Below are 15,799 nucleotides of genomic sequence, written 5' to 3'. Positions count from 1 at the left end.
CCTATCAAGATAAGAAAAGTTTACACAGCTTGTAATAAATTTTTCCGAAAAATAAAACAAAAAACCCATTTTAATCATATGACTTATGTCATATAGGGTATGTTCGAACAGAGTAATCGATTACCATGATTTTTCGGTCAAATCAAACTACTGGTGAAATCGGTTGCTCTATTCGAGCACACCCATAAATTATTTTCACACCCACACACACAGAGAAAAAAAACATAGCTTTGATGACATGTGATGAATTTAATATAATTAAACAGAGTTTGTACAAGAAACTCTTCTTTTCAAAAAGAAAACTTTTCTTCCCTCTTCTTTCCCTAGCATGGAGCACCCACCAACGAATGTGAACGGTCACCATCCACGAATGCGAAATGCCAAGCAGAAGTTTAACTGAAAACCAAGACTGGTCGTGCTGAAAACAAAGTAGAGTTTTCAGTTTGACGTTTTCACAAAACTTCAATTAACCATCCGTTTTCGTGCATCTGAGGACTTTTAACATTTGTTTAATTGTATCAATTGCTACATCATCTATATTTTGCTTACGTAGTGACAATTTGAATCTACTATAAACTGCCGATTGTCTTTGTTTTGACACCTAATATGAAAAGGGTGATGTAGCTGTGATGAGTTCTGAATGGGAATGTGAAATTATCAGTTCAAAGAATCCGGGTGGCGATCGTACCAGATATCTAAGTCGAACATTTGACAAGTAATTATACTGTGACGTAATTTTATCTTTATTTTTATTATTGTTGCGTTTTCTATGAAACGAAAATGAAGTTTCGATGTTGTAGATAACATAGAAAGATTGCAAAGTAATGTAATCTTTTGATATGAAACCATGTGAGACTTGTAGCATTTCATACTTTCATCTTTTAAAGACCCGTGACAAATTTTCATGATTTTTTAGTAATTTTCGTTTAAACACACTTTTCATCTCTTGATGACAAGGGTGCGTTCATGTGGCTCCACTAAAACCGATATATTAATTTGAGTTGTAAGTGAGATTAGTTGATATTAATTGATAATAAAGCGATTATAAAATATGAAATTGTAATTTAGGTAGTCTTATATATGTTGGCGTTAACAATTTGGTAAAAAATTAAACATGTGACAATGCATGAACATTAGCTGCATGAAAGGCCTATATTTTTTTAATAGCACCCTGAAGTTGGCTTATTTTAAAAATAGCATTGCTAACATTACTAAATTATAAAGTTTGTTATTAAGCATACTTTTAATTTATATTTTGGTTTCTCAACAGAAGAGAATAAGATTAAAACATAATTTTTTACGACTCAAGTAAATCAACAACAATAATGCACCAAAAACATAGGCATTATTTGTGAAAAAAAATTTTTTTTTTTGAAAAGTTCGATGTTTTCAGATTTTACAACAAGAATTTAAGTGAAATAATGTGCACAATGTATCGTGACAGGTTTTGCTTATCTGTAAAGTTGTTTATTTTGTGTAAAAATGCAAAATTTTTGTCAAATGTTTTTTCAGAGTTTTAGAGAACCTTTAAGAAAATTAAGTTTTTCCGCATTAAGCGGCTTGTTGATAAGACTAGTAAAACATATCTACCCTAACTTATTTCTTGTCATGCAACTTATTCGTCTTTAAAATCCAAAAAAGAAAAATGTTACAGGACACAAGTGAGAAAAGTAGAGAGATTGTATGTGTAACAAAAGTGGATCATAAACAACTTAAAAGTAGGACAGACTTACATGTAATGCTTAATATCTATCTTTAATGCTTGGCAAATCATTAGAAATTTCAAAATACCCTTAAAAAATCCTCCACTTTGAAAATTTGTTACATGCACCCTTATTGGATTAGCCTTAATTTATTCTTTTGTAACAATCTTTATTTCCAGGAAAGATGGTGTTGAGAAACATTCATATTTTACCCATCTTCATTTCTGTTTTAATTCCATGTTCATTTATACTTACGTAAGTATGTTTCTTTTTTTAATTTCTGCCGAATTTTAGAAAAGTTATTAGTTTTTATTGTTGGTGCAAAAACTCTAAATATTTTTTCAAGGTTGGAAGAGTTATGTATCCAAATAAAAATTTAAGGAATTTGGGAAACATTACATTGGATGAAATGACAGAAGAAAACCCTTCATTATTTTTGAAATAAAAAAACTAAACTTATCGTTAGTGGCACAGCTTGAAACACGTTCTGCGAGAAGTTTTCAAAGTTGAAAATTGTTGCTTTCTTATTTTGGTTTTTTATAATAATAAATAATAACTAGCAGTTAGGAATAATTACCATGGTCCATAATGAAGTCTATTTAATTATCAATTTAATGGCAAATAGTTAATGTGATAGCTCTTTAAATGGTGGCTCTTTTATAATTTTTTAATTATCATTATTTTTGAGTCTTTTGCATTTTAGAACAGTCCAAAAACCATATTTCAACCAAAACTTCATGTACTACCTAATTTGCTTGATTACTTAAAATTTACTGAGATATATTATGTACCATTGAAGCAATGCAAACTGCGAAACTATCTTAACACTAGAATATATAAATCCAAGAACACTTAGAGTAGACAAAAAATTGCTTCTCCTACCTGTGCACTTTCTGCATCACTGATAGACAATGCAGTCAGAGCAAGAAAAGAAAATGTATAAAATTATGAAAATAGTATACATCCATGTAACTTTGTGCTCTTCTAAAAAATATTTAATGCCAAATTTTCACTTTTCAAAGAACTTTTTTGATCCAAATATAATAAAAGAAGTCTTATATATGTAGAAGAATAAAAAACATTAATTTTTACAAGTCTTCATTTTTAATAAAGTATGTTAAAAGACAGGGTGGCGGCAGATCAGGGAAAAGTCGGGGAACTTTACAATCAGGGAAATATCAGGAAATTTTCAAAAAATAATAAAAATTCAGGAAAAATTGATCAAATGAATATTTTTTTTTTATTGCTTTGCAAAATTAAATACCTTGTTTTCCTGTGCATTTTCCGCTAATTATCTCCTTATAGTAAATAAAAGTGAGGTTTCAAAGAAAGTCTGTGGCAGACGTGCGTCCAGGAAACCCCATAGAACTAACACCCTTGTAATTTTGTACAAAATTACTAGGGCTCGACCGATGGCATTTTTTGGCCGATGGGCCGATGCCGATTGTTGGCCGATTGTTCAAAGATGGCCGATAGTTTTCGTCCAAATGGCCGATTGCCGATGGCCGATGCCGTTGGCCGATGGCAAAAAAAAAGTTTAAAAAAATTAATTTGAGTTCTAATATTTTTAATTCAAATTATGTTTTTCGCAATCACGAGTTGCGACAGGACCCTACTCATTGGAGTTACTGTTTCTAGAAACTGCTCCTTTCCCCCCAAACCTGCCCTTCTCCTGGGCGTTTACGTGTGTATAGTTTTGTGTGTGTGTAGGCTTGTGTGTGCGTAGACCTGTGCACACAGGTAGGCGTGTATGTCTCTGTGTGTGTGTGTGTATTTGCTTGCGCATGTGTAAGCTTGTGTGTGCATAGACTTGTGTATGGACATAGGCGCGTGCGTGTGTGTGTGTGTATGTGTGTATATGAGCGTGTGTAGGACATGGACGCCACCGAGCAGGAGAAGCGGATTTCGAGGGACATTGTTCAGGACCGGAGGAGCCGCGCCTGCGGAGGACGATGGGCGGGAGTACGACAGAGGGAGGCGGGGGAGGGGGAAATAAAATCAGCCTAACGTCAAGGACAATCAAATGAGAACAATAAGCAATCGCGATTGCTCAAAAAAATCTAACAGAAATAAATTGATAAGATTGTTAGGGATAGGAAAGATCATTTTATTAGTACAGAACCACTACCACCAAAGCCTCGGAAGAGTTTCTGAATCTACTTCAGCATTTCCGAAGAAAAAATTCAAAAGTCCCTTTGATTTCCGAATTATGTCACTATTCAAAACGTCTTTAATCAATTTCTTACATTAATGCTCTAAATTCTTCCTAAACAATAGATAAAGCTTGAAAAAAAAATCTCTAATTTTATGAATGGTGTTAGTTTTAAACAACTAAGAAGTACAACTAGAGTTTAATTTCAGAAATTGAGGTAGTGAGAGGAGGAGCACGCAAGTGTTCTCGGAAATACAAAAAATAGTCATAAAAATAGAGTTCAAAACAATCATAAACATTGAGTAGAAAAACCCTTTTAAAACTTGCACCCGAGTTTGTTTTCACGTGCAGTGGTGGATTTAAAATTTAGCAAATGTTGCAATTGCGCGAGAGGCCCATAACCATAGAGTCACCGTAGAAGTTACAAAAATGCTCATGATAATTGTTTTAGAACTTCTGTGATAGAGAAATAGGGCCCCAAAAAGGTATTTCGACGGGCCCTAAACTTGTAGTTCCGCTGAAGCAATACAGAAAAGACTGCATTACTGTGATTAATGTTACAAATATCGAAAAATTAAAAATTACCGCCGGTTTAACGGGAATCTAACAAAGTGAAACAAAACCGGTTTCACCATCTCATATTTGTTTCCATTGTCTCAAATTCGGCAATATATCACCAAATGATCGTCAGTCTGAGACGCTATATCAGTTTTTCATTGAAATAAGTAGTTAATAGCCACAAAAAATGAGTAAATAGGCTTTTCAGAACACCCGATCGAAAACAAAAAGGAAAGTGCACAACTGGAACGTACGCACACCCCATATGCGAAAGTTTAGCCTTCTACAGCTTACCATTTTTGAGTTATGACTTATGACAGATACATACGTACATCCAGCCGCAAGAAACAACGCAATAATTAACGTGCTTGGTACCTGAATGCAGTATTAAAAACTCTTTCAGGGGTGACTAAAATAGAAATTCATACTGAAATTTAAGTAAATAATTTTATATGAAAACAATAACTCCCTTTACTTTGTATTAAAAAGTAAAACAACTAAGGTCTTACTTAGTTAACTTAAGGTCAACTTATTTTTCAAAAACATCGGCCAATTCCATCGGCTTTCTGATGTTTTTTAAGCCCGATGGGCCGATGTTTCCTGCAAGTTAGCATCGGCCGCCGATGCTGATGCCGATGGCTAAATTGTTGAACCATCGGCGCCGATGCATCGGCTTGGCCGATGCATCGGTCGAGTCCTAAAAATTACTTCGAGCCCTGGAGGTCGGCACCTGGGGTTTTGTAATTTAAAATTCGAATTAGTTTTTTTTAAATTAATATTTAAAGCTCAAATTTCGCATAAATTGCCTATCATTGTCTATTAAAGGGGTGAAAAATTACTTGCACATATTAATATTATATGTCGTTGGAAAGGATAGAATTTTCCGCGTTCTATGTAATGTGTTTCAATGCTCTAACTTAAATACAGTTTGAGCTATTTGCGTTTTCAGCTCGAACTTTTTTAGGCTTAGCTAAAATTTAGGCACAACTTTCTTCATTAAATTTATCAATAAAAAGCGAAGGAATTGTCCCAGTTTTCTTTTTGTCACCATTGAAAAAAGCGACATTTTTTACTTCAGATTTAACTCGACCTATGATCAAAAAAATAAACTTCTATCTCCAAAGGAAAAAAAGTTGCAAAATGTTAAAAATCAATAAAAATCAAGTTAGAATAATCTCATCTCCATGAAAACTATGATGTTTTTTTGGCATTGCCATAGTTACGTCTTTTTGATTCGTATGTTTCTTCTTTCTTATTCACAAACTTTAAGGGTTTCGATTTTAACGGAAAATCTTAGGCTCAATTCAAGCCCAGAGCTAAAGAACAAATTATATTGATGGAGATGACGAATATGAAAGCGACTTTTCGAACGTACAAAACTGCAGTTTTGCCATGCTCAGGAGCCTTTTAGCCCTTACGGCTCTCAAGTTGGTAAAAGGTTTTTGAAACCCGGGGAAGAGGTGCTTTTTGATCCAAAGGGAGCTCATTAGAGACATACTGAGTACTCAGTAACTATTCGGTACTCGGCCAATTTGCCGAATACTTGACCAAATTTTGATCAGATACTCTGCCAATACGGAATTGTTGTAAAAAATTTAATAATGTTCAAGACAGATTTTACAATTAATAAAAAAGTGGGAGCAGATAATATACTGAAATTATTTAGAAAAATTATTTATAAGAAATATAAAAATACCTTTGTTTAAAAAGTAAAAGCAAATAAAACAACCTTAAAAGCACAAATGTGCAGGAACACTGCAGACAGGTGTTCTGGCCTTATACAAGGAATGCCTTTTTCAATGCACAAAATGTGAGCTTATGGATTTAAAGAAAAGTCAGATTTTTTTTGTTGGATGTCTTTACATTCATTAGCTTACATTTTATGCACTGAAAAAGTTGTTCCTTGAAACACAGAAACGCGTGTCTGCAGTGTTCCTGCATATTTATGTTTTTAACGTTGTTTTATTTGCTTTTAAAAATTATTTATGTTTCGCGGAGTAGAACTATGATAGATTGATATAATTTGTTTTAATTCCAACTTGATTTATCATACCTTTTATTTATTTGTTTATTTTTAATTTTAAAAATAACTTTTTTGTAAAATTTTTGACACAAACAAAGTTTTTTTAATATTGCGTAGTTAAATTTCAGTTGGAATTTTGTTTTAAAAACTATTATATGGACATGGCAGTCTATACTACTACTCCAATGAGTTAAAAATTTATCACTTGAGCATCGGTCTTTCTTCCTAAAACCTAATTCAGACTTGGTACTCAGTAACTCGGCTGACTACTCGGTACTTGGCTACTCAGCCAAAGTGCTACTCCGTACATATCTAGAACTCATAATGCATTTTTAGTCTGTTACTTTCTAATTGACGATTTAAATCTTTGTGAATCACATAAGATTACGAAGCAATTTTCAGGGTTTGGTGAGCATTAGCGAGCAGGGAGCAAAGCCGCCTAGTTTGTTAAAAAAAAAGTAAAATTAGTGATGTGCAATTATACACTGATGCATATTTGTGCACCTTTTTTCCTCAAGGTCAAAGTATTGAATCTTAAGTTATTAACCACAAGATGAACTTCCTAAGCTTCTGTGTGTGTGTGTAAAGTTGTTTATTTTAAATAGCTTGAATTTTTCTGCCACGCGCTCCATGCTACGTAAAATAAGCAACCCTATAGGCAAAGAGGAAGTCGTCATTAATTACTTGGATCCTTTGTTTTTACTCATTGTCTTGATTATTAGTATAGTGTAATCACGATTTCAAGAAAAAGTCTTTGTTTTTCTAAATTGATACTGCTAAAAGCTTAAAAGCTATTACTTAGCATTTTCAATTTAATTGCTAAAATTGAATGTGAAATGAAAATCAACTTTGTTTTTTGCTATTGTGTTATTCACTGTTGCCTCAGATTATAAAGGGAGGGGGGTGGGGTCGGACTAAAAAATTATTTTATTTTAAAACCAATTTATGTATTTTGTAGTAAGTTACTTACTACAAAACTAGTATAAGTAACTTACTACAAAATACCTTAGCTTTGCCATCAATCTTTGAGTTGAACCACACCATTGCTGTGGTCGCTCATCTGGTTAGCTAATTCTGCATTAGCTACCAGTTTGTTTGGCTCTCTTGGCTCCCTTAAGAGATTTTTCGCCTCCAACTCATGTTATTCCTATTCTGGGTTGATGAGTGCTAAAAAGAGCGAAACTGCAGTCCTCGGATGGAATAACTGAGCTGGAGGTGTATTTTAAGTAACCAATTTATGTAATATATATTTTGAAAATAATAATTGTTTTTTGGATTTCAATGTTGTTTGTTACAAAAGATTTTTTTTTTTTTTTTTTGACTAATAGTGAAATCATTTGAAATTGAGTTGTGTACATAAGTAAATATCTTTACTATTTTTTAATACTTAAAATGCTGTATTCCTTCAGAAACCCTAAGTTCTTGATTAGAGAATAGTTCATATGACTGGTTTTTAAAAGGTTTTAATTTGTTTTACATAAATATTTCTATTGTTTACATAAGTAAAACTGCATTACTTCTATATGTTCACTATTACTTGTTATTCTTACAGCAACAATTATATTGCTTGAAAATTCAGTTCAAAATTATTTCCAAATAAACTTTTTAGTTTTATCATGATTAAATATGTCTTTAAGAGTGGATTTAATGATTTCTTAGAATTCTTATGTTAACTGGTTACTGGAAATAAAGTATATTTTAGTTTTCTGTAATATTTCACTGTAAATAGTTTAATATACTATTTTACTAAAAAAAAGGAGTTTTTTTTTTTTCAAAATATATTTTTTGTTAACATCATAAAACGTTTTAAACACTGTATTTTATTTAATATGCAATGGTTTTCATGTAATGTAAAGGAAGGTAACCATTATCATTGGGACGTAAATCAGGGAAATTCAGTGAACTTAATTAGGGAAAAGTCATGGAACTTTTTTCACAGTTCCTGTCGCCACCCTGTCTTAAAGAGTATTTTCATTTAAGTTTGTACCGAGACTTTTAATATATTTTTTTTTCTTTGATAAAAAAATTGAGTTCCTAAATGCATTAAACCGCACAAAATAATGTCTACAATGGAAAACAAAATGATTTTCTTAAAACCTACTTGTTCTGTTTTTATATTTGTTGTGACTGAAACTACATTATTTATAACTTTTTTAAAAATCTTGAAACAAAATATTCATTGATCTTTTGATTTTAAAGTTGTATAATGTACATCAGACTTTGATTCATTTGTAGATACTGCAAAATACTTTCCATGTTTAAGAATATGTGATTTTAATTTTACTTTTATTTTTTTATTTATAGTAGATAGCTAGGATTATGAATAAATTAACTTGCAATAATTTATTCTTGGTTATTTGAAATTAATAATGTCTGAACTATCACAGTAAATTATTTCTTTCATTATTTATACCAAGACCCATTTACTTATTGTATTTTTTATAATAGTCAAAGATTTTCAAACAATATTCTCCTATAGAAATCTCTAAGAATGAGGAAATGAAACTAAAAGAGTTTACTCTTAATTATTTAGTTAATTACAAAAAAATTAGGTACTAATATAAATACAGGGCTCCCAAATGGTCCGCTTTTCCCGCCAAAGTCCGTTTTTTAGTGTTAAGTCCGCTTTCGACCGCTTTTTAACATTTTGGTCCGATTAGTCCGCTTTTATATTGTTTTTACTTAAAAATCAGATTTTAAAAATTTTCCATTACGTTAAAAGATACTGTACACTCAAAACACGTGGCCTCGCCGCCTTAACCTGACTTTCCCGTACTATTTTGCTTCAGATTGATGTTATTACTCCTCCTTCAACCGATGCAGCATGGAAATTCATAAAAAATGTTTAGGGGAGGAGTTATGATGTCGAATCGCGGAGCAGGGTACTACCGATATTTCTCGGAATTTCAGCCTCATCGTTTGCAATAACGAATGAACTTCCCGATCTTGGATCTCGATAACTCGAATATTCCTTTATCTCAAAGTTTTCATTGGATCCCAAGCTCTTGAGACTGATGTGAAAACTTCCCATAACTCGGAACTTTTTATCCTGTCCCTTGGGACTTAGAGTTGTTGCGCGTTGACTGTAATAATAACGCTGCAACGAACCATTCCTTTTGCAAATGAATTCGGACGTAATCTCTTGGCGCATGCGCCATTTTTTTTTCAGGCGCATATGTTCGTAAATTTTACGCCCTTGAAAAGTTCCTGAAAAAAAAAAGTTTTTTCCAAGTGCCTTTAAAAAAGCCTTGAAAAAGTATGAAAAGTTTCTTTATTGCTTGAATTCTTTCAAAAATCATTACAAGCAATCTAAAGTATACTTTAGATTGCTTGTAATTCTTTTAAAAACATTTCATCAGTGCAATTTTCTGAACATAGGTTCGATATGCAGTATCGCGAAAATTTCGGTTTCAATCTTTTTGCATCTTGTAAATATTTTGATGTTTTTTACAATCGGAAGTTATTTTGACATGAGCTACCTTAGATTCGCTTATTTTTCGTTTAATTTCAATAATTAACGAAGGAATTAGTTTGGAAACCATGACAACATTAAACTTACTCGGACTTCGCGGAAAACTCTTTCTCGCGTTTGAAATTTCAATCTTTTTGCATGTTGTAAATATTTTAATGTTTATGACAATAGGAAGTTATTTTGACATATACTACTTTCGATTAGCTTATTTTTCGTTTAATTTCAATAATTAACGGAGGAATTAGTTTGGAAACCATGACAACATTAAACTTACCCGGACTTTGCGGAAAATTGCTTCTTGCGTTTGAAATTTCAATCCTTTTGCATCTTGTAAATATTTTGATGTTTATGACAATAGGAAGTTATTTTGACATATACTACTTTAGATTAGCTTATTTTTCGGTTAATTTCAATAATTAACGAAGGAATTATTTTGGAAACCATGGCAACATTGAACTTACTCAGACTTCGGAAAATGAGTTTTAGTGTTTGAAATTTCAATCTTTTTGCATCATGAAAATATTAAAATATTTTTCCCAATCGAATGTTATTTTCCCAAATGCTACCTTAGATTAGTGTGTTTTATGTTTAATTTAGTATAAAATAAATAAACTTATTTTATGGGAAATATGCCAAAATTGAACTTGGTTTGTGAAAATTTGCTTATCTGAGCTTTCAATCGTTTTGCATCTATTTTTATATTATTGGCAATTCGAAGTTGTTTTGACATGCTACATTAGACTAACTCGTTTTAATTTTTATTTAAATAACTAAAAAATTATTAATTTTATTTTAAATTCAAATTTCTAGTTTTGCAAACTTAATTGTAATTATTATTATCTTATTTTCGTTTATTACTGTTTTTGTATGGGGGGGGATATTAAACGCAAAAGATTGAGTGCATAACATTTTAACTTAGTGTTTGTATTTAAAACAAAGTTGAATTATAAAATTTTTATAAAGTTGAATTTATGTACATCATTTCATTGTCATGATGCCTGCTAAAGAGGGAAATTAGTCCCCCCCCCCCATAAAAGTTCAAAGCACTCAGGGCCTTACAATCATGGAGTTTTTTTTTTTTTTTTGTTTTGTTTTAAATCTTAAGTTTTATGATTCTTGAAAATATACTTTGAATATGAAAATTGCAAAACTAAGCCTCATGTGATCTGCTTCTCTATGTGATTAAGCATTTCAGACATTTTTAGGAAAACTTTCAATACAGTAAATCTTTTCTCAAAGTGTCTCTTGTAGAAAAAGCAGTTAGTTTTCCTATACTTTTTATATTACTTTCTGTTATTTATATGTTGGCATTAAATGAAATCTGCATGTAATATTTATAGTGCAAATTTAGGGTAGTACCTTGAAAAATATTTTTTTTACTCTTGAAAAGTGCTTAAAATTTGTTTCTCTCTAAAGGGTATGAACCCTGTGATAAGAAATTTAATTTAAAATTCAAATATAAAATAATTTTATTATAAACTCAGTTGTAGCTTTGTTGAAAATCAAAACAAGATTTTTTAGGTTTCAGTGTTAGTCATGAGGAAGTGCAAATTTCTCAGAAAATAGTTAGATGAAACTGATGAAGATGGGAACAAAATTAGAGACTGGGAAAAACAACAAGGGAATAATGTTTTTTTGTTTAGTGTATGATAACGCTATTAAGAAGCATTACAAGACAGAAAATCATAAAAATATTTTTAAACTAAATAAAGATGAAGCGCAGCCTCATCTATCCTTCAGTGAGACTACCAGCATCCCTGGTTCAAGTGAAAATGCATCATTATGCCTATTTAGTTCTAAAGGGGCTGCCTTAAATGCTGAACTAAGTGCCCTCCCCCCATTCAAATATTTGTGTAAATAATATTGTTCAATGGATCAAAATATCAGTTTTACAGGTGATAAAAGAATTTTATGATTATTATAGTTACATATTATGAATTACCTTCACGAATTTAGCAGCTGGCAACTAATTTGCCCTTTGGTGCTTCCCTATGTTTAACTATGAGTGGTCCTCCCAAGGTCCTCTTTTTGATCCTAACTGGTCCTCTTTAGTCCCCTTTTTGATTGAAAATGGTCCTCTTTTACCCTTTTCTGAAGCTAAAATGTGTTGGGAGCCCTGTAAATATTTAACATTCCTTAACGATTAATTCAAAAAATCTTCATGATTTTCCTTAAAAAAAATTGTTTTTCTTTACAAAAAGTAATAAAAACCAAAAAAAAACCCAGTTAAAAAAAAAAAAAAAAACAGTTTTATACCAACCCTGCATTTGATATCACTCCTTTGAGTTATGAATAGAACTAAAATTAGTTTTATTGGTAGTGTTGTGAATTTCTTTTTATAGAACTACCAACTCTTACCTAAGGAGGTTTTTATGTAATTGAGTTTTTGGCAATTTTTTTAAGCAAAATATTTTTTACATGGTTCGTCAGGGTGGCTACAGAAACTGTGAAAAAAAGTTCCCTGACTTTTCCCTGATTTCCCTGATTAAGTTCGCCAAATTTCCCTGATTTACGTTATCAATGATAATGGTTTCTGTGCTCTGACCTACTTGAAAACCATTGCATATTAAATAAAATGCAATGTTCAAAATGTTTTAAGTTGTTAATTAAAAATATATTTTGAAAAGATGCTCCTTTTTTTCAGTAAAAATAATACATTAAATTATCTACAGGGAAATATTATAGGAAATCTGAAACAAATACTCTTTACTTCCAGCAACCAGTTATAACATAGGAATTCTAAGAAATTATTACAAACACTCTTAAAGAAATATCTAATCATGATAAAACTAAAAAGTATAGAAATAATTTTGAACTAATTTTTCAAGCAGTATAAATATTGCTGCAAGAATAACAAAAAAAATTTACTTATGTACACAAGCGAACTCAATTTCAAATGATTTCTTTATTTGTCGGGGGAAAAAAATCTTAGATTACCTGTGTAACAAACAACATTGAAATGCAAAAAACCATCAATTAATTTCAAAATATGTATATATATATATAACTTGGTTTTAAAATAAAAGTATTTTAAGGTCTGGAGAAAAAAAAAACCTTGTATAATCTGAGGCGACAGCAAATAATACGATGGCACAAAACAAAGTTGATTTTCATTCAACATTCAATTTTAGCAATTAAATTAAAAAAGCGAAGAAGCAATAATTTTTAAGCTTTTATCTGTATTAATTTAAAAAACAAAGATCTTTTCTAGAAATTGTGATTACAGTACGCTAATTACTTCAAGACAATGAGTAAAGGCAAGGGAACTAAGGCATTAATGACGGCTTCCTCTTTGCCTGTAGGGTTGTTTATTTTACGTAGCATAGAACTTATGAAAGGTAAATTCGAGCTACATAAAATAAACAACTTTACAGATACAGAGGCAATCATAGGAAGTTCATCCTGTGTTTAAAAAGTTAAGATTCAATACATGGACGTTGAGAAAAAAAGATGCACTAATGTGCGGTAGTGTATAATCGCACCTCATTAATTTTACTTTTTTCTCAACAGATAATTGGCGAAGACACGTAGGAAATTAAGGTACTTTATTTTGCAAAGCAAAAAAAAAATTCTTTTGATCAATTTTCCCAGAATTTTTATTATTTTTTCGAAACTCCCTGATATTTTCCCCTGATTTTTCCCTGATTAATAAAGTTCCCTGACTTTTCCCTGATTTCCCTGATCTGTTGCCACCCTGTTCGTATGCTCCGGGAAAACCTGGCATTGTCAGGGAAAATGACAGTTAAAAATGTCAGGGAAATTTAAAATTTTGCCTAAAAAGAATTTTTTCCCAGAGAATTTTTTACCATGAGATCTAATCTTCGCTTTTATCGATGTTTCCTGAAAAAAATTGTTAAAGTTTTGAGGCCAAGTGACACTGGCAATAAAAAAAAAGGTGCCCCCCCCCAAAAAAAAAAAAAACTTCCGCAGACGCCATTTTTGCCCCTCAATAGTTCCCAAGAAAAAATGCCTAGGTTGAACAGGAATTATGCACAAACTCAACAAGGGAGAAGACAGTTTACTGCCTCAAGCACAAGCCTGCGGATGGTAGGTTCGATCGGGAAAATCATTTTTTTTTATCGAAAAGTCTTTTCAGCCACTTGTGAAACGAAGTTGCGATTTTTGGTCATTCATAAAATGCAAGTAGACACGATGCTTATAAGTTTCCAAAAACAAAGTAGAATTGGATGTTTTCTTTATCTTCAAACTAATAAAAATAAAGCAAAATGTGCTGCAAATTGTTTTTTTTTTTTTTTTTTTTTAATTTTTAAATATGTAATTTTCTTGACAAATGAAAATTTTTGTTCTTAAAACTTAATCTTATCTTCATTGACTTGGACGCAAATGTGCGAAAAACTTTTCAACTGAATTGTAGTTTCATGAAGATTTATTATTTTAAAATTGTTTTCATGCTACAAATTAAAAAAAAGAATTATTACTTTTTGCTGTATTCGCCATAGTTGGTCATTCCCAAGATGGCACTACACAAGACTTTTTAAATGCCTAAGTTTCCGAAAATGGCATTGGAAGTTAATTGCAATGCTAACTATTCATAACAATGCAAAATGTGCCCTTTTGTTTCCGGATAATTCATAATTATTTTCTGGAAAAATGCAAAATTTTATCACCAGAAAATTTTTTTAAATTCTAATTGATTTAGATGCTTATTTGCTAAAAACTAACTATTTTGTCTTAATTGTATTCTTTTAAGGGTTATTAATTATTTATAACTACTTTTATGCTACAAATTCAAAAATCTACTTATCATCTTAAATTTTTTACTTAGAGGCCTAGTCTCTGCCCAATACGTAAAAATTTAACGCATGCAACGCCCACCCGTGACGTCACTTTTACGTACGCAACAAAATTCGCTAGTCTCTGCCCTTTCTTACCGGACGCAAAAGGCAGCTGCCAAAACGCGAACGTACGGTAAATTAACGCCATGATTTTTCTGGCGTAAACCTTTCGTACGTACGTTTAAGAGTCAAAACGAAGATGGCTGCTGTATTCGCCGCGCAATGAGTTTTATGAAACTTGCTGAACTATTGGAACTTATCGAAAGAAAAGTATTGAAGAATCATCACACGCGTTGGATATTTTTGATGCAAGGTTTGTCAAACTTTATAAATAGATCAAAAGTTAAGTGATTAACGCCACAGAAGTGAAACATTGCTTTCCCTCCTGTATATAGGGTTACCAGCTAATTTGCGAGTACATTCTTCGTCACTGTTCTACAAACACAACATCATTTTTAATTCTTAGCGTTCATTTATATTTATTGATAAGAGTGAAGTAAAAGATCTTGCACCATGGCCCTACGAAATTTGCTGTTGATTTTGTTTGTACAGATTAATTATTTTCCGACAGGTAAGTGGGTCATTCCATTTTAAACCAAGCAATAAAATAAACAAAATTCTCAAGCTGATCGTTTCAGATTTTCAAGAAACTTTGCGAAATCCTACTACTCTCTGACACCTCAAATGTATATAAACTTTAAAAAAAAATCTATCTTACACAATTGATCAGTAACTAATGTCTGAGTTTGTTAAACACTATTTTCCCGGCAGTGTTTTGAAATGTTATACCTAACTCAAGTTCTATGGGAGCTTCAGAGTTGCATAATAGCTCATTTTAAAGAAAACTGCATATGCCTTACTTTGATGTGTAACAACACAAATATTTCAGATAAAAATATTTTTTCACAATTTTAAATTTTGACATTGTGTCTCAAAAATTCAGGGGTTATTTTTTGTAATGTATTATAATGAATGCATCCCAAATGTTCAGAGTGGGCTCAGAACAGTTGCAACAAATATTGTAGGATAATTTTTACAAAAAATTGGCTTAAAAAAATCCTGACTAGTGTTATGCCGGATGTCCGAGGGAAGATA

The 15,799-nt window shown here is 31.5% G+C and overlaps 1 protein-coding gene across 1 annotated transcript in view; it reads left to right on the top strand.

The window, feature by feature from the left end:
- Positions 1 to 379: 379 nt before the first annotated feature.
- LOC129223436 (DNA damage-regulated autophagy modulator protein 1-like) overlaps positions 380 to 15,799 on the top strand; it is a 62,747-nt gene continuing 47,327 nt past the window's right edge. The window contains exons 1-2 of the mRNA XM_054858049.1: positions 380 to 715; positions 1,883 to 1,958. Of these exons, the coding sequence (XP_054714024.1) occupies positions 1,888 to 1,958 (71 nt within the window). The 5' untranslated portion in view covers positions 380 to 715; positions 1,883 to 1,887. The remainder of the gene's footprint in view (positions 716 to 1,882; positions 1,959 to 15,799) is intronic.

The sequence above is a fragment of the Uloborus diversus genome, chromosome 5, assembly GCF_026930045.1.
Source record: "Uloborus diversus isolate 005 chromosome 5, Udiv.v.3.1, whole genome shotgun sequence".
NCBI classification, from domain to species: domain Eukaryota; kingdom Metazoa; phylum Arthropoda; class Arachnida; order Araneae; family Uloboridae; genus Uloborus; species Uloborus diversus.
The sequence above is the reverse complement of the archived record's forward strand: the minus strand, read 5'-3'. Positions and strand labels throughout refer to the sequence as shown.